We start from the raw sequence: 21,359 nt of genomic DNA on the forward strand, positions 1-21,359 counted from the left end.
GGTGCTTTATGTAAGCATGGTCAGTGTCTATATTCCGTCAAAATATATTTATTCCGTAGAAACTAAGACTCCGTGCGATATTTACTGCGTTAAAGCTAAATGTATCTGAAGAATATTTTAAACCTTATCTGAAATTATAAATAAATAATATATTTAATTCAAGTTAGGTTTCAATGTAAATTATGTGTTTTGGGGGCTATGAAGCAACAGTGATTCATATTACTGTCAATCAAGTCACGTGATTAACCTATCGTTAATAAGACCATGAAGACAAATGATCAGCAGTCGGATTAACTGAACAAAAGGCAATCAAATTATGAATTTATTTCAAAAGTAAACATTTATGTCGATTTACAATATATACAATAAAAAACTTTAACGTAGCTATATAGGTATTTTTAATCGTCGATTATTTCAAACATATTAAAATTGTACAGTATTCGACGCAATCAATTTCGGATACGTATATGTCAAAGAGAAATATTGGAACAAACGTTGTAAAAACGAATATTCGAATATATTCGAATATGGAAAACGAATATTCGAACATCAAATTCCTTATTCGTTCCCAGCCCTACTATTTACAGTAACTGTAACTGTTCGATGACCCCTATTCTAATTAGGTTATGCAGACAGACTGACAATGGAGAAGTGATCCCTATATGTTACTGCTTTTCTGTAGTTGGCGGCACAAAAAAATGATACTTACAGTTTTTTGCGACAATAATTTGCAAAATATGGTGGGTCCCATGGCATTATTTCCTGAAAAAGTAATTTACAAAAACAAACATTATTATTCAAGCCTGATAGCTATTAGGGTGCATCAATAAATTCGTAAACTAATTCAATAGTGTCAAAACTACTGGTCCATTTAAAATGAAACTTTAAATGCTGTGAAAACAGAAAATTTCAAATTGAATCATACTACAAACACAACTTTTTAGACGTCATCACTTATGATGTCATAAACCATAACTGATGTCACATTTCGGCCGGCAGTTTGAAAATGGCGTCACACAGCATCAACAATCAGCACATCGTTACACAAAATTCGGAAAGTCTTTTTCCGACATTTGTGAAGATTTGCAAAAAGTTACAGAGAAGCTGCTCTGTCAAAAGGTGCTATTTCAAAGTGGATAAAGCGGTTTAAAGACGGCAGAGAGGCAACTGAAAGGGAAAGTCGCGCAGGTAGACCAGTGACTGTAACAGATGAAGAAACAGTGGCTGCCATTCAGGAGTACATACTCCGAGAGAAATGAGTAAGTGTGGAGCATGTAGCAGATGAGTTTGCTATTTCATATGGTACAGCTCAGGGCATTATGACTGACAGATAAGGAATGTGCCGCATTTCAGCAAGATGGGTGCCTTGTTTCCTTGACGTCAATGCAGATGGGGGTAAGGATGACAGGAGGTATCATGAAGAAGGCTATTACTTTCTAAATCAAGTGATAACATGTGATGAAATGTGGATTCACTTTTTGAACCGGAAAGCAAATGTCTGGAAGCATCCTTCCTCGCCTTCCCCTACAAAAGCGATAATTTCCAAGTCAGCCGGAACAGTTATGGGCATTATATTCTGTGATACATATGGTGTAGTGTAAAACCACTTTGCTCCTCTGAAAACGACAGTCGCTGGGAATTATTATGCAACATTACTAAGAACGGAACTCATGGTGGCAATAAGGAGAAAGGGCCCACAACTACTTAGGTCCGCATATAACATGATGGCGCCGAGCCATTCCATCCACTTTGTCATGGATACGCTTGAAAAACTCCTTGTCAAACCCTTCCAACAGCCCAGACCTAGCAATTTGTGACTTCTGGCTGTTTCCAACTTTGAAAACAGTCTTCGTGGTACAAAATTTGAGTCAAGAGAGGAACTGAGGTGTGCCGTGGACAGACAGCAGCGGGAGATGTCATGTGACATGCTACAACACATGTTCGAGTCATGGGTCGAGAGACAGTACAAGTGCAAATCATGCATGGGACGTAACTTTGAGAAAGACTAATCATTTCAAGTACTTGAATTAAATCATTTCCGCTCTATTGAATAAGTTTACGAATTTATTGATGCACCCCCTATGTACAGCATCTTCAATTTTCATTGGAGAATTATTATGTTTTAATCATTTATATACACAGTTGCTTGAATTAAAGATAAACTATAAATAATCATCTTTTGTAAAATAAATTTTCTTAGTGCAGAATTTTCTTTTAATTAGGAAAGTCATAGTTAAAATGTCTAAGTTGAATAAGAGAATGCATAAACTATGTTTAATAAGCTGCATTCTCTATTTCTGGTCTAGTTAATTTGGTCCGTTCTAAATTAAAGAAAAGATGCCATTTTTTTAAGGATACCAGGTCCTTATTGAGCAGTTGAAATTACTATGTGTACATTTATAATATCAAATTGAACCAATCAACATGGATAATGCATTCATGAAAATACCTACGTCATGTCTAACACTTATGCTATCAGTCTCTTTCTTTTCCATTTTAATGCTGCGCATAATTTCATACTCCTTCCGAGCTCTAAAAATAGCAACAAAATATGAGCATATTTAAGTTATTTGTATCAGAATATCTAAAGACAACATTCATAAAATATTGTGTTGCCAAATAAAATCAAAATCATATATAAACTAGAAATGTTTTCACAGTACACAGGAGCCCAAAATTTCCACTGTTTTATCACAAAGTCCTGAAAAATTACTGGTGCATCTAAACAAATATCATACTTTAAAATTTACATATGACACAAGTCTAAAAGTGCTATTACTTACTCTTTGCAAGATTAGGTGTCAACTTTAATGATCTTCAAAAAATGTGAGTAAATTTACACAGATGCATATGTTTACATGCTAACAACTATTCTTAGAACGTTCCATGGCTCAAGCAATGATATTTTTTTGATTTAATACAATACAAGTCTAAAAATGTTATTTTTTGCTTCATCATAGGGCATACCTATATCAATGATAAAAATATGAATAAAATTCATGACTCTATTATTTTGCCAAATATTCTTTTTTAAGTGAACAGTGACCTAAGTCGTACAGCCAAGAGCCACAGCCACAGCCAAGCGAATGCAAAACTTTTTTTTTCTACCGTCAAACACATTGAAGGAAGAATATTGTAGTACAGAATGCAATACATACTCATAGAAAACATATTTTTTCTAAACAAAGTATATTTTAAAATTAAAATTTGACTTTGACAGGTAAAGTCATTCAAAGGCCAACATCGCAACTGAAGTATCACCATCATGTCATTTAATTAAAGTGATTTTTTTGGCCAAGAATGAATGAAATCCATAAATAAATAACAAAATCATGACAATTTAAGCAAATTTCAACAATTTGACCTTCAGGGTGCAGGTCAATTAAAGGTCAAGGTCAAGTTAGTTAAATCTTCTTTAATGTCTTATCCCAAGGATTGTTGTACCCAAGTATGAAGACAATTACTTGAAACTTGAAACTAGCCAATTACTGCACACAAAAAATTGAATTTGATCTTCTTAAAAACATTGTCCTTCAGGTAGTTGTGTTCAAGTTTGAAAGTATGAAAATTTTTGTTTGTTTTGGGATTTAACATCATATCGACACAGTATAGGTCATATCGTGACGTTCCAGCTTTAATGGTGGAGGAAGACCTCAGGTGCCCTTCCATGCATTATTTCAGGCACGAACGGGCACCTGAGTAGAACCACAGACGTTCCATAAGCTAGCTGGATAGCTTCCACACATGAAAGAATCCAAAGTCCCTGTCGGGATTCGAACCCACAGCGGTGAGGGGCAAGTGGTTTGAAGTCAACAACCTTAACATCTCGGCCACGGACGCCCCCCAAGTATGAAAATAATCAATTCATAAAAAACAAAGTTATTATGGCCAATTATAACAAAAATCAAGCAAAATTCAAACATGTGACCTCGGAGGTCAATGCCATTTATGAGTGATGTTCAAGTTCAGTCTAGTCAACTTAAAGGTCTTGTGCCAAGGGTTGTTGGTGGGTAGTATAAAGACAAAACACCAAAAACTTAAAAAGTTGTGATCAATGTTAAAGTTTGAAGAAGGCAACAGCAACACTGCCATGACTGTAACAATACCTCTTTTTTTTTCTTTGAAGAAAAGTCTAGCAAGAAATTGTGACCAATGTGTTTTCAGATGGCAAAGGCAACAGAAACAGCAATGCCAATAACAATAGCTACTTTTTTCATCTTGAGAGCCAAGCTAAAAATTTTGTATTTATTCAGGAACACAAGCTTACCCATCTCTGATTTTTTCTGCTATGTTCTCCAAAAAATTCCAAACATTTTCTGAAATTAAAATAAAAAAAAACACATTTTTTCACAATTTTTTTTTAATTAAAAAAGAGTACCAAAATATTTGTTTCTTCACACTGATTTGTAAAGGTATGCATTTATTTGTTTAGAGTGTAATCATCTCCTCTAATGGATCATTCGGACCCTGAAACTCAAAAATCACCCACCTATGCTAACTAAATTTAAATCCCATCACAGATATTAAACTATTTCGTTATATAAAGTAAGTTAGCTGGATTGCGGTCTGATGTTCTGCCAAGGTACAGACCATGCAAGAAATAATGCAAGGCACAGACATAGTTGTCTTCTTCCACATGTAGAAGCTTGGAAGTCATTGAAAGTCTTATTTGACCCACTCTCAAGTTTGGTAACAAGTTTCCTTACCAAAGTAGGACACAAAGCAACAAACCTTTGTTTGAGAGAAAATATCCATTTTTTGAATGCCATGTTTGTTTTGGGTTTAATGGTGATGGAATAAGTTGATTATTAAAAAGAGTCAAGTGAATTAAGCAATTTTTAGAATACAAGTCTACTTTCGAGCCACTGTGAAGTCCCTGCTGATCAGTCGGTTATTTCTGTCATTGAAGCTAAAATTATGTAATACTAGAAATGTGTCATCATGCCACGGATGCCCCCGCATGCAGCCAAAATTTCAGATGGTGCATTAATTTTTTTTTTTCATTTTAAGTTCAAAGCCCTTAAAACTTTTCAATGTTAACACAAACCATTTCCATACAACGTTCAAGGCACTGAAATTATTCAGTCTTAACCTTTAGAAAAAGCATATTGCATATTTGTAGCCAAAATAATGGCTAAAAGAATGAGTGCTGAAACTGAAAGTTCAAAATTTTTCCAACATTCAGGAAAGATAAGTTTGTCTAAAATCATTGAACCATGACCAAATTCAAACTTAAACTGCTTATTCTTAAGATGTATCTATATTATTTTCAAAGTGAAAGAGACATTACTCTGCCAAAAAATCATCAAACCATGACCAAATTCCAACTTGACCTGCCCATTCCTTTGACATGTCCATATGTCAAATTTGAGTTGAATATGTAACACTGTTGGTTAGATAATGAACAGAAACTGTAAATTTCATATTATTTTCAAAGTGAAAGGGGCATTACTCTGCCAAAAAATCATCAAACCATGACCAAACTCGAACTTGGCCTGGGCATTCCAGAAACATATCCATATGTCAAATTTGAGTTGAATGTGTTGTACCATTGGGGAGATAATAAACGGAAACTGAAAATTTCATATTACTTTCAAAGTGAAAGGGGCATAACTCTGCCAAAAATCATTGAACCATGACCAAATTTGAACTTGACCTGCGCATTCCATTGACGCATCCATATGTCACGTTTGAGTTGAATGTGTTGTACCTTGAGGGAGATAATGAACGGAAACTGAAAATTTCATATTATTTTCAAAGTAAAAGGGGCATAACTCTGCCAAAAATCATCGAACCACGACCAAATTTGAACTTGACCTGCGCATTCCTTTGACGCATCAATATGTCAAGTTTGAGTTGATTGTGTTGTAACCGTTGGGGAGATAATGAACGGAAAACTGAAAATTTCATATTATTTTCAAAGTAAAAGGGGCATAACTCTGCCAAAAATCATCGAACCATAACAAATTCGAACTTGACCTGTATTTTCTCATAACATATCCATATGTCAAGTTTGAGTTGAATGTGTCCAACCGTTCTTGAGATAATGAACGGAAACTGAAATTTCAGATTATTTTCAAAGTAAAAGGGGCATAACTCTGCCAAAAATCATCGAACCATGACCAAATTCGAACTTGACCTGTATTTTCTCATGACATATCCATATGTCAAATTTGAGTTGAATGTGCCCAACCGTTCTTAAGATAATGAACGGAAACTGATGATGACGGAATGACAGAATGATGGAATGACGGAAGGATGGAAGGACGGAAGGACGGAATGACGGAACAGGGTAACACTATATGCCCCGGCCATTACATGGCGGGGGCATAAAAAACCTAACTAACCTAATTCAACCATCATTATCATTAAAATGCCTTTAGGTTTTCTTGATATATTGGTGTGATTTTAAAGAAAACAATTTTTATCACAAAACTTTCAACTTTATAAATTATTTTTATACGTGAGACAGGTATGATCTCATATTGATATACATTGTAATATCGAAAACTATACATGTAGTATATGTACTAGGCAGATTTGTTAAGCGATCTGAAAAATGACTTATCACACAAAGTGGGGACGAAGATCTACTAGTACATAAATGCTATCTCATAATCTGATCATGATCTTCACTGTTCACCTTCAGTCAGTACATATTTTAAATTTTCTCAAAAATTAAATGGATGGTTTTGTCGAGTTGGACAAATGAACAAGTCCATTTAAAACATTTAGGATGTTAAGAGTTAGATTTTTTGTATGCTGGTACTATCATTAAAGCAGCATGTCTCCAGATTCATGCTTATTTTCATAAAATTTTTGAAAATGTATAAAAAAAAGAAAAAAAGAACGTGTTTGTTAAACACAAATGCCCCCGGCTCAGATTCTTGTCAGTAGCAATATTTCAAAAAATGTTAACCCATTCACTCAGTTATGGACAGAAAAATTACCAAAAAATTGTAAACACAAGTTTTGACTTTGTAATTGTGAAAAATATAAGTTGCCAAGTCATTGCTCTGACTTGTGATGCTCTGACTTGTGAAGTTGAAAAATATTCAACTTCATGCAAGTTATCTTCCTACCAAATATGAAATACATCTGTCAATAATTAAAAGCTGTATGGGTAAAAGTGTAAAAATCTATTTTTAGCACAAGTGACCTTGACCCACTGATCCCTACCCTTACCAAAAGGATGGATACCATGCAAGTTATCTTCCTACCAAATATAAAACATATCTGTCACTTAATAGAGGCTGTATGAGCAAATGTGTAAAAATCTATTTTTAGCACTGGTGAGCTTGACCCAACTGACCACTGACTCTGTCAAAGTTTATGTTTCTATCAATTATAAATAACATCTGTCTATAGAATAAGGTCAATATACCTGATACCTGTAAAAATGTAAAAATCTATTTTTAACATTGGTGACTTTGACATTGACGTTGGAAACATTGACCTTGACCCAAATGACCCCTTACTACACCCAAAGAAGGAGGACCTCCCTTGGCATATTTGTATTAAACTAAGACATCAACTAAAAAATAAAGGCTGTATGAGCAAAAATGTTTTTATTTATTTTTCAAAACATTGACCTTGACCCTAGAGACGGCTTACTCCACAAAAAATTAGAGGACCATCAAAGGTATCCACATACTAAATATGAAAGATATCAATGAAGAAATTAAGCAATCAGGAGAAATTTAAGATAATCCAACTTGCCAAAATAAGTTAACCAGACAAGGCCCTATTTTCAAAGTGAACTATAACTGCCACTGTCATGGTGCTAATAACCCCCACATACCACTTTGTCAGAATCAACAATTAAGAGCTCAAGGACAACCTCCCTGCCAAATCTGAGGTTACTAAGCCAGTGCATTGCTTAGTTATGTATTCTCCATGGTCAAAGGAATCTCAAATTATTGGGTGGACAAGCTTTTTTCAATCAAAGCCCCTGTGACCTTGATCTTTGACCTGGTGACCTCAAAATCACCAGGGGTCATCTGCTAATCATGACTAACCTCCTCCATGGCAAATATGAAGACCTAGGGTCAAAGGAATCTCAAGTTATTGGGCGGACAAGTTTTTTCCAATCAAGGCCCCTGTGACCTTGACTTTTGACCTGGTGACCTCAAAATCAATAAGGGTTATCTACTAATCATGACTAACCTCCATGCCAAATACCAAGACTGTGGGTCAAAGGAATCTCATGTTATTGGGCGGACAATCTATTTTCAATCAAGGCCCCTGTGACCTTGACCTTTGACCCAGTGACATCAAAATCAATAGGGGTCATTTGCTCATCAGGACTAACCCCCATGTCAAATATGAAGACTGTGGGTCAAAGGAATCTCAAGTTATTTACAAGGAAAAACCGACAGACGCCCAGACATCCGGACGAACAAGCTGATTCCAGTATACCCCCCTTACAACTTTGTTGTGCTGGGGTATAAAAAAGGGAAATAATTGGGAAATATGGATGTCTTAGTTATATAACTTGGCAATATCATGTACTTTGTATTAATAAGTAAGTGTGGAAATTTTAAAGCCATTAGTATAGAATAGAACTTTTAAGATATTTTAAATTTTTCCCAACTTGCCCCGTTTTAGGTTTTAACCATTATTTGATTTTCTAAGTGGCGAAAGGGCAATAACTTGGTAAATATGAAAGCCAGAGTTATGTTACCCTTGCCCAGATTCATGTAAATTTTGTAATTTAATTAGTAAGTGGTTTGTAAACTTGAAGCCATTGGGAAACAGGGTTTGAAACTTAAGAAAAATAGCCAACTTTGCCCGTTCTAGTTAAACCTCGTTATGGACGTTCAACATTTGGCTTTAGGGGCTATAAAGGCTAACTATATGTTTATATAGCCCCCAAAAAATCAAAATGTTTTGCTCACACAGACCCGGACATCCGTTCTTACTTTGTATTCTTGTATTCTATTTACTGTGTAAAAAAAAGTATCCAAAAATCAAAGAAAATACCCAACAATAATGCAGAGTGAGTAGGATTTGGGATTTGGTTTTGGGGAATTTTTGTAACCAAAATATTTCCCTTTGGGGCCTCGGGGCAGAAAGGACCGAAAGGGTTTAAATTTTATATTGGCCCCGGGCATAAAAAACCTTTTCAAATGAACAAAAAGTAAATAACCCAATGCAAAATAGCATAAATTAAAACCACAGACGCTGAACACAGAAAGAAAATACAATATAAACATTTTTAAAAATTTTAAATTTTTGATAGTGTGTGTAGTCACGGGTTTTCCAAACCCTTTTTGTTACGGGGCAGGGGAAAATATGGTATAAAATAAAATAAAAAATCACCCCATACATTGCATAAAACATAAAAATAAATTTCAAAATTTTGGGAAAACTATCTTTTCTTAAACTATGCATTTTTTCAAAGTTGATTTTTTTGAATTTTTTTTTATTCATCTGGAGGCATGTAGCTAAGTTATAGGAATAATTCACAGTTAATAAGTAATCAAATTTGAGCATAGGCATATCTTTAACAACCGTCTGTTTCTGATTCAAAGACGAGAAAGTTAATAGCTCCAAATCATTGAGTTTTGATTTTTCTATACAAATTATCAAAGTACCGGGAGTCTCAGCAAGTGTTCCTTTAAGAGCTCTCTCTGCAAATGTTTTAAACCCGGTCATACTGGCAATGATCTGTCGACCTTCTAACATGTTACTTAGCAACAACTCTGTTCTTTCATTTGGGTACAAGTAAATCCTATATGACAATTCTCTAATCTGAAATTAAACAATTATGTCTATTTGTATAAAAATATTTATGTCTTTGCATATAACTGTTTATGTCTATTTATTTATGTCTTTGCATATGACTGTTTATGTCTATTTTTATAAAAATGTTTATTTCTATTGGCATTTAAATGTTCATGTTTATGGGTTTACAAATATCTTTGTCTATTTGTATGCAAATGTTAAGTCTATTTGTATAAAAAATGTTTATGTCTAACTGCATTAAAATGTTAATGTTTATGTGTATACAAATATCTATGTCTATTTGTATTCAAATGTTAATGTCTATTTGTATTCAAATGAAAATGCATATTTGTATAAAATGATGTTTATTTATAAACAAATATTTATATCTATTTGTATTCAAAATGTAGTTTATTTGTATTCAAATATTTTGTCTATTTGTATATAAATATTTTGTCAGTTTGTATGCAAATGACAATATGTTATGTCTGTTTGTATTTAAATTGCTGTTTGTATTTAAATTGTTATGTCTCTTTATAATCAAATATTATGTCTATTTGCATTCAAATGTGTAAGTCTCTTTGTATTCAAATGTCTTTTTCTATTTGCATACAAATTTCTTTTCAACCTGCCACCAAAAATTATTGCACTCAACGTTCATGTTCCCTTACAAAAATTTCCCTAAACATAATGAATGTACCTTTAGACAATGTACCTATATTTTAAGTTTTTTGTTGTTGTTATTTTCAAAGTTATTTCAATAACATGTTTGCACATCAACACAAAAAAAAGTTATTTACAGATCAATGCGTTAAAGATGAAAACGTCACAAGTTATGTAACATATATTGACGTAAACAGAGTTTTTTTTATTTCAAAGAAACACTTTTTTCAATAAATAATGAATTTGCAAACATCAAAGGTCTCTAGCCAAGAATAGGCATGGTTTTTCTGTTTTTAATTAGATATTTATATATAGATTAAATAATTAAAATGAAAAACAAGAACCCGTTGAACCAGGAGATACTCACGCAAGAATAAAGTTTTTTTCGAACACAGAAAAAGTATAGCTCGTTGTAGTTTCTAAGTTATGTCTGGAGAAGTTCAAAGTGCAATAATTTCTGAACTTAGGAAAAGACAGAGTTACTGTTCTTTGCACTGCTCATCTACCCAATGATATCTATCTACCTACAAAGTGTCTTGTTCATATCTATTATACTTTCAGAATTATGTCCCTGGACAAATGTTTAAAGTGTAAAAATAGACAAAGGGCATAATAACTCTCCAAAAATTAACGCAAGATAGAGTTATGGTTCTTTTGCAATGCACTTCTTACCCTATGAGATCTATCTATCTACCTATTTTTTAAAAGTTATATGTTAATATCTCTTCTAGTTTCATAGTTGTGTCCCGGACAAAGTGTTAAAATGAACAAATGGGTAATAACTCCAAAATTAAGCAAGGCAGAGTTGTATTTATTTACAAAATTAATGAATGTACTTGAATATACAATGTTTATGTTAATTTATAAACAGTCAATCATAAAACTTGGCCATGAACATGTAAAATGTTTATGCCAATAAACTATTTGACTTGCAATACCAGACCATTAAATGATAAATTTAAAGATGGTCTTTCTCACTGCAAAATAATACAATTATCTAATGGTTATTTAAGGGTATTAAACTAAATTAATCCCTGTGAACAAAAGGATATAACCTGATGCATAATGGTGTTAGTAATTTATGACCTGTGATGATTATGTTTTTCATAAGTCCAAGTGGTGTCCACATACTTTAGGCGGCCACTTAGACCTGCCATTCATTTATTTTGCAATCAATCAATTTATTAAACAAAAGGTAATTCCTTTATTCACCAGTAATTAGAAAATTAAATCTGCATTAACCAGCCCATCCAACTTTATTGCATAATGATTCTGATACAGTCAATGAAATTATAGGTAATCATATTATTTTCACATCTTTTCTCATGTTTATTCAATAATGTACCAACATTCTGTTTTGTACACGAGCATGAAATTCATACACACAAACTATTCAAATGTTTGGCCTATGAACCAATGCATGAAACAACATTGGTATTTTGTAAGTGAAAAATACAGACTGTCGACATATTCCTGCAGGCAAACAATGATATACTCATACAAGGTGACTGTGAAAATGATACATTCATAACAAGCTGGCAATTCAAATATATTCATACAAGCTGGCAATTCAATATATTCATACAAGCAACTGAACATATTTTCATACAATCAGATAACATTATATATTTATAAAAAGCAGAAAAAGCAATGGGAAGACTTACTGGCTCACCGAAATGCTCTGATTGCAAACTGTTCACAAATGTAGTATACCTTCCACATGAAGCCTGTAATAAAAGATTGTACATAAATCATATTCAACTACAAGACAAGCATATATTGTCATGAATGTAACTATGGTATCTATTTGCCTGCAAAATGAGTATACCACTTATTGAAGAAATATTAAATACATTGTAATTTATATGGTATCTGATCTATCTTTTATTGACATGTGATTTTTGTAAAATAATTATTTTCGAGTCAGATTAAAAAACAAGAGGGTCATGATGGCCCTGAAGTCGCTCACCTGTAAATGCCCCCCCGCGCCCCCCCCCGCCCACCTTCCCCCCCACCCCCGAGCAGGGCCAGTTTAAACCCCAGGGCTTTTTAATTTGAACAAACTTGGTAGAACCCATTAGAAGATGTTTTATGCTAAACATCTAAGGTCTAACTCGTTGGGTTTTTAAAAGAAGATTTTTTTTAAGTTTTTTCTTTACACATATATTAAAAAACAATGACATCCCTGGGGCAGGGCCAGTTTTGACCCCAGGGCTTTTATTTGAACAATCTTTGTAGACACTTACTAGAAGATGTTTCATGCTTAATAACTAAACTCTAGCTATTCAGGTTTTTTCTAAGGATTTTTAAGTTTTTGCTTTACACATATAAGGAAAATCAATGTCCTCAGGGGCGGGGCCAATTTTGACCCCAGGGCTCTTATCTAACAAACTTGGTAGACATCCACTAGAACATGTTTCATGCTAAATATCTTAGCTCTAGCTGTTTGGGTTCTTAAAAAGAAGATTTTTAAGTTTTTACTATATTCATATAGGGAAAATCAATGACCCCCTGGGGCGGGGCCAATTTTGACTCCAAGGCTCTTATTTGAACAAACTTGGTAGACATCCACTAGAACATGTTTCATGCTAAATATCTTAGCTCTAGCTCTTTGGGTTCTTTAAAAGAAGATTTTTTAAGTTTTTACTATACACATATAGTTAAAATCAATGTCCCCCGGGGCGGGGCCAATTTTGACCCCAGGGCTTTTATTTGAACAAACTTGGTAGCCACTCACTAGAAGATGTTTCATGCCAAATATCTAAGCTCTAGCTCTTTGGGTTTTTTAGTAGAAGGTATATTAAGTTTTTTCTTTTGGTTGCCATGGCAACCAGAGATCTGCGTGGAATTAAATTCTTTGAACAATTTTCAAGGGTGACCACCAAAGGTACATTCCTGTGAAGTTTGGATGAAATTGGCTTAGTGGTTTATAAGATGTCATTTAAAATAAAAGTTTACGGACGACGGACGAAAAGCGATCACAAAAGCTCACCCTGTCACAAAGTGACAGATGGGCTAAAAACAATGATTTTATCATATCTTCATTCTTGACTCATTTTCACTCATGAAAGTACATGTATAGCTTAAATATTTTCTAAGCTGAAGAGTTTTAAATCTAGTTTCCCATACAAGTAAATGTAACAAATGTTACTCAAGTCAGAGCAATTTTTGACCCAAGAGCCATGGTTTATCAAACTAATGATGATATCCATCAGGCAATGCTATATGTCAAATATCTAAGCTTTGAGAATCGTATTACACTTGATAATTGTGGATTACACTTGAAGGTATCTATAAGTACTTTGTGCTCAGATGAGCGATAAAGTGTACGGTTATATTAATTAAGTTTAAAATAAATTAAACATCAAGATCTATTAAGATAGGCAGAAGTAGCATTCATAAGATTTCACATGAAAGGACAGGACTGGCCAACCAACGAACTGACAAGCTGTCCCTAATTCCCTTTGTTTGCAGGAGCATAATAATGTATAAATATTGATTCCCCAGATGCAAATTTAACACAGCTATGAAATGGTTTGAGAGACTTTGAGGAAATGTAAAACTAGAATTTATCACCTGTAAACTTTTTCACATGAAAGAACTAAATCTCTCTGGAAGGATTCAAACCCTCAGTAGTGGGGAAAGTAGCTCAAAGTAACTTTATCAACCAGTCTGTAAACAGTGATATCCCAAAGTGTTCAGACCATAAATTTTATACCAAGGGAGGCAACACCTAAATTGTATACATGAATTCTTCCTCACATTGCACTCCCTTGATGTGTTAATAATTCTTGACAAGCATGATAACTTTAGATTAATTTACTAACCCGACCAAAATTATAAGGATCTTACATTGGCTGTCAATACAGACTGGAACATCTAGCCCAAGGATAACTGTTTAGAGCGGAAACAAGGCTATGCCGAGTTTCCACTTAACAGTTACCCTAGAGATAGATATTCAAACGAGAACTGTCGGAGGACAGTAACGCTCGACTATTCGAAAATTTGTCTCAAGGGTGTTTCATTGAGTATAATAATGCTTACCTATATGAATACATAAAATTGTACGAAAAGGTACAAACCCTTCAAGTTTCAATACAATCACAGAGAACAAGTGTGTGAAGTTTCAATCCATTCCCTTCAGTAGTTATGGAGATACCAGCTTACACACAAAAACTTAACCAAGAATTTATGAATCAAAAAAGGGGAATAATTATGCAAAAAAGCAAATCAGAGTTATGGGACTTGTGCCAATCATCTTAGATAATCACAGAGACCAAGTGTGTGAAGTTTCAATCCATTCCCTTCAGTAGTTATGGAGATATCAGCTTACACGCAAAAACTTAACCAAGAATTTCTAAGTCGAACAAGGGGCATAATTATGTAAAAAAATAAATAGGAGTTATGGGACTTGTGCCAATCATCTTAGATAATCACAGAGAACAAGTGTGTGAAGTTTCAATCCATTCCCTTCAGTAGTTATGGAGATACCAGCTTACATACAAAAAAAAGGTATTAACTTTATGCACTTAAATATCCATTATCTTTATCCAAAAATAGATGAAGTAAAACACCTGGTAGACAAATATCAAGATATAGACATTCTGGGACTACAAGAAACTTTTCTTAGTGATGTTTTTTCTGATTCAGAGATATGTTTAAAAAATTATCAACTGTTTAGACGCGATAGGATATCAAATGGTGGTGGAGTTGTGTTATATGTTAAGTCTACAATACCATGTGAATTAAGATCTGACTTAGAATCAGAGGATATTGAGTCAATATGGCTTGAAATAAAACTTGACAAACAGAAACCATTTCTGGGTGGGTTACATCTATAGGCCACCTTCATCACTGGCATCATGGAATGATAAAATTGAAGAAATCCTTGATAAAATATTTATTGAAAACAAAGAATTAATTCTTTTTGGAGATTTCAACTATAATTTTGTTACAAATTGCTCAAATAATACAAGGTGGAATAATATTATTAACACATTTAACCTTTCTCAACTTATAACACATCCTACAAGAGTCACACCATTGACTTCAACCACTATTGACCACATTTACAGTAACCAGCCACATAATGTATCCCACACTGCAGTCCCTATACTCTCTATAAGCGACCATTATCCTATATTTTTCACACGACGAACAATTAAAACTGTTATCAAGGTCCAATGCATGCCACTATAAAAATATAGGTACTTAAAGAACTTTAATGCAGAAAATTTCGTACATGAATTGTCAGAGCAGCCATGGTCTCTCATTGACATGTTTAGTGATCCAGATGATGCTTTAGATACATTTAACAAATTATTTTTTACAAACTTTAGATAAGCATGCTCCATACAAGCAGAAACGAGTAAAACATAGAAACCAAGCTGATTGGTTTAATGATGATATAGCTGATGCAATACAAAAAAGGAACTATGCAAAAAGAAAAATAATATTCATGACTTCAAATACTGGAAATCACAAGTAAAAACATTAACACATAAAGCAAAAACAGATTTCTTTGAACAAGAGATAAACTCAAACAAGAAAAACCCTAGAAAATTATGGAAAAACTTAAAAAATTCAATCTGGCAAAACAGAAAATCATCAAACAAACTACATAAATGATGAGAATGGTTCACCAATAACTGACCCAAAATCAACAGCAGAAACTTTTAACAACTTTTTTGCAAATATATTTAAAAAGGCTGAAAACATTAATGAATTATCAGATTCTATGAAAACCGCTTTAAATGATTCTCTGAAATCTGACACTCCAAATCATTCTTATAAATTCAAAATACCCTTTGTTGAAATAAGTTATGTCAAACAAAAGTTGGACAGTCTTGATATTACAAAAGCAACTGGTTTAGATGGCATAAGTGCAAAATTCCTAAAAACAGCTTCAGACGTCATTTGTAAACCTCTCTGTTCTGTAATAAATCTAAGTATAGAACATGGAAAATTCCCAACACAGCTTAAACAATCAAAGGTAATACCCGTCTACAAAAAAGGGTCAAAATCAGACAAAAATAACTATAGACCAATATCAATACTTCCACTTATTTCTAAAATATTTGAAAAGCATGTATCAGACCATTTGAAATGCTTTCTAGAAAATAATAATTTACTTTTCACTACACAGTCCGGTTTCAGAACAAGCCACTCCTGTGAAACAGCACTTACAAATATAGTTGATAACTGGATCAATACACTAAACAATGGCAAACTTGTTGGTACACTTTTTCTGGACCTATCAAAGGCATTTGACTTAGTAAACCATAACCTACTACTTGAAAAACTACCTTTTTATCATCTCTCTTCACAAGCTATAAATTGGATTAAATCTTATCTGTCAGACAGGTATCAAAAAGTAAATATTTCTGGTGTATTATCTGAACCAGCTGAAGTTGTCTCAGGTGTACCCCAAGGCTCAGTCCTTGGGCCCCTTCTATTCATTATATTCATCAATGATCTACCATTTCATATCAAACAATCATTTACTGACATGTTTGCAGATGACACTTCTCTTACAACTACTGGCAATACTTTACAAGAAGTAAACAGCAACCTTCAAAAAAGATCTTGATAATGTTAACACATGGTGCATGCAAAAATGCAATGGTTCTGAATGCTCAGAAATCTAAAGCTATGCATTTATCAATAAAAAGCACAAAAACAGATAATATGCAACCCCCTACTTTGTTTCTTAATAATCAAGAAATAGAATATACAAACACTGAAAAACTACTTGGAATGTATGTAGACAACAATCTTAAATGGAAAACACAGGTCCAGTCAACTATAAAAAAATGCAACTCACAGCTGTATTTACTTCTTAGACTTAAACAGTATCTTAATCTTCATTCAAGAAACTTTTCTTTAATGCATACATACTGCCTCACTTGGACTACTGTTGTAGTATTTGGGAAACTGCAATAACGAATTACTATCTGATGTCATTAAATTTCAAAAAGGGCAGCAAGAATACTCCTTGACAAAAATTTTGATACACCATCAAGTGAATTATTCAAAGAATTAAACTGGATGTCTTTTGACCAAAGAATCATATACAAAAAGTCAATTCTTATGTATAAATCAATTAATGAACCTGACTTTCCAACATATATGAAAAATAAATTCCAGACAGTAAATGAAAAGCACAACTTAAATCTCAGATCAGCACAAAATGCAAAGCTAATTATACCAAAACCTAAAACAGAATTCTTCAGAAAATCATTTGCATACTCTGGACCAAAAATATGGAATGACATACAGTACATATAAGAAATTCGACACTCTTCGGAAAATTTCAATCAGCTTATATCAAATGGCAGTTTTCACCTTAAACTAGCTGTTGATTTATTCCTGTTGTATAAATTACTTATATGTATTTTTATTATTACTATATTACTATTGTTATGGTTTCTTTTACTTTTGTCCCATATTTTCCAATAGGAAAGTTTATGATTCAATGATGCCAAATGATGATTTCCTACTCCAATTGAACTTAAATTTATGTATATATATAGATATATTATTTAGTAACATTTTAAAATAACTCATGATCGAGCCAATGTGTATTAGATAATAATATCACTTACATTATCATTGAATTTCCATGGTGTATTTTTAAGTATAAATATTGTTTTAAAAAGGAACTGAATATTGTTTTAAACAGGTACTATGTTAGTTTTACCTATCTGTACATATTGCTCTTTTTCTCTGTATTGTTGTACAATCATACCATTTTTTGCTTTATCAATCTTTACTTCAATTTAATTGATCTATTTTAATAATATTTGTGTATATATGTTGTGTATATGTTGTGTACATGTAAACTAATTGTAATTATGTTATGCTGAGGCCCACATGGAAGATCGGGAAACCGAATGTGTAAGCCTCGTTAAATAAAGTCGTTACTTACTTACTTACTTACTTACTTACTATACAAAAACTTAACCAAGAATTTCTAAGTCAAAAAAGGGGCATTTTTATGTAAAAAAGCAAATCAGAGTTATGGGACTTGTGCCAATCATCTAAGATAATCGCAGACAACAAATTTTTGAAGTTTCAATCCATTCCCTTCAGTAGTTATGGAGATATCAGCTTACACGCAAAAACTTAACCAAGAATTTCTAAGTCGAAAAAGGGGCATAATTATGTAAAAAAGCAAATCAGAGTTATGGGACTTGTGCAAATCATCTAAGATAATCACAGAGAACAAGTGTGTGAAGTTTCAATCCATTCCCTTCAGTAGTTATGGAGATACCAGCTTACATACAAAAACTTAACCAAGAATTTCTAAGTCAAACAAGGGGCATAATTATGTAAAAAAGCAAATCAAAGTTATGGGACTTGTGCCAATCATCTAAGATAATCACAGATAACAAGTGTGTGAAGTTTCAATCCATTCCCTTCAGTAGTTATGGAGATACCAGCTTACATACAAAAACTTAACCAAGAATTTCTAAGTCGAAAAAGGGGCATAATTATGTAAAAAAGCAAATCAGAGTTATGGGACTTGTGCCAATCATCTTAGATAGAGTTATGGGACTTGTGCCAATCATCTTAGATAATCACAGAGAACAAGTGTGTGAAGTTTCAATCCATTCCCTTCAGTAGTTATGGAGATACCAGCTTACATACAAAAACTTAACCACAGGGACGCCGACAAATGGGTGACTGCATTAGCTCGATTATTCTACGAATAGTCGAGCTAAAAATGCTTTAAAAATCATATCAGTCAAATGTACAAACCCTTTTAAGAGCTCAGGCTCTAGGTTGAAGTCCATCTTTGGGGTAGGTTGTTGGACTACATGCATAAAGTTATTACATATCCTCAGTAATAAATTATTCACTTGAACAAATTTCTTGCGCTGAAAAAAAAGAAGTATTTCATGAAATACATACTAAAAGAGAACAAGTTATAAATTAAAATAATATTGAAAAAATATGCCTGCTCTATCCCACAAATCATAATACTAAGCATGGTTGAGTGGTAAACATGTCAGACTAGATGTCAAATCGTTGCTCACTGGGGGTTTCCAGATCCCATCAGGGGCAAGCCGCCATTGCCATGAGCAAGAAATTTCACACCTATTGCTCATAATATACTACTCAACTTTTGCTAAGCACCATAACTTAATTTTCATATTATCCCAAGTATAAAACAGAATTCTTTCCAATTTTTGAAACTTCTGATTCAGCAATGTTTTGAAATAGTCCTTTGACATAAATCCATTTGACTTATCCTTAACAACATGTCTAGGTAGCATAGAAAGCATGCACCCCAAAATTTTCATGTTTTGATGGATGGTACATCACAATGTCTTTTGTTATACGGCGAAATTACTGGCATGTTGTAATTCAGTGACTTACATTTCTTACATCTGTCACTTCAATATGGCAAATGCTAACATTAGGCGGCATTTGAGAGAAGCAAAGTTATGTAGGACTGTAGGGATGGTGCAGCAGGGGGCAACCTTTCGCCAGGTTTGTGCGGCGCTTAGTGTACACCATATTGTCATCACCAGAGCCTGGGCGAGATACAGGCTGCATTTATTGCTGAGTATGAGTCTGGGAGAGATACTGGCTACATGGTACACCGCCAGGAGGCATGCTGGAGGTCGACAAAGAGTCACAACACCAGCTCAGGATCCATTTTTGGCCATTCAGGCATGTCGTGATAGGTTTTCGACAGCAACTTCTCTTTGAAATGACCTTGCTAATGCTGCTGGGGTCTGTGTTTCCACACAGAGGTACTTACAAGGCTGCACGAAGGTAATTTGCAGTGGAGAAGACCTTGCATACGTATCCCCTTGTAGCGTCAACATCGCCAGGCCCATTTGGAATAGACCATGGGGCATACACCATAGACCATGCAACACTGGAGACTTGTTCTGTTCACTGATGAGTCAAGGTTCTGCCTAGACTTCACAGATAGGTGTGCTACAGTCTGGGAGAAGACAAGAAGAATGGTTTCAGGCTGCATTTATTGCCGAGTATGACCGAAACGGAGGTGGGTCATTTATGGCGTGGGAAGCCATTAGCTTGAATGGACGAACTGACCTTGTTTTGCAAACTAGAGGCACATGGACAGGTAAGCCATACATAGACATTTTAGACAACCAGGTAAGGTTGTATGCTGGAGCAGTCGGTGATCAGTTCATTCTAATGAACGATAAAGCTTGCCCCTATAGGGCCAGGGTGGTCCAGAACTACCTGGAGAGGGGGTCTATTGAGCGCAGGGACTGACTGGCCAGCTCGCTCAACTGACATAAATCCAATAGAATACTTGTGGAATGAACTGCATGTTAGAATTTCAGCTCGTCAGCTGCAACCAAGAACCATCCAGGAGCTTGGAGTCATGTTGGTCCAAGAATGGGCAGACATTACCATAAGAATGATTAGAAATCTAACAGGGATTATGAGTAGGTGCTGCCAAGCTGTCATTGATAGACAAGGGTCACACATACAGTACTTAATCTAAAACTGAGAACAAACCAAAAAAAATTAACAAAATTGAAAAACACGCTGCATATTCTGATATCTTCAAAGAGGAAGGTGATCTTCTTCTGTAGCCCAAAATCAGTGTAAAACTCTTTTATAGGGTAAAATTCAACCTTCAGCTAAATTGATAAAACAGTAAATCAACACTTTAAATCTTTCTCACAGTGTCAATAAAATTATCCCAAAAAATATTCACATTCATACATATGGTGCTTAACAAAAGTTGAGTAGTATATATTATAATTATTTCTAAAGTATATATCATAAATAATTCTTTAGGCTTATAGCTTCCAACACTATAAAACAAATTCTGTATAAACTTAAACATAACTTAAAGATTTATGCTAAATATTTTAAAGCAATAAGTAATGAAATATTTTTATAAATCAATAAATAGTTAAATGTTTCCATAATCTTATGGTGAACTCTCAAATGTCTCCAGATTTAAGGATATATTA

At 33.8% G+C, this 21,359-nt stretch overlaps 1 protein-coding gene across 1 annotated transcript; it reads right to left on the reverse strand.

Annotated features, from left to right (window-relative positions):
* Positions 1 to 709: 709 nt before the first annotated feature.
* Positions 710 to 19,223, reverse strand: LOC132725459 (mitochondrial intermediate peptidase-like; the record flags this gene model as incomplete). The annotated part of the gene is given in 6 exon segments (XM_060710593.1): positions 710 to 762; positions 2,454 to 2,532; positions 4,268 to 4,316; positions 9,597 to 9,753; positions 12,054 to 12,116; positions 19,150 to 19,223. Coding segments are annotated over 4 exon segments (272 nt in total), but the record flags the coding sequence as incomplete, so codon positions are not given.
* Between the last annotated feature and the right edge of the window lie 2,136 nt (positions 19,224 to 21,359).

This window comes from Ruditapes philippinarum, unplaced genomic scaffold (assembly GCF_026571515.1).
Source record: "Ruditapes philippinarum isolate M1 unplaced genomic scaffold, ASM2657151v2 ctg10414_1_1_1_1, whole genome shotgun sequence".
In the NCBI taxonomy this organism is placed as follows: Eukaryota; Metazoa; Mollusca; class Bivalvia; order Venerida; family Veneridae; genus Ruditapes; species Ruditapes philippinarum.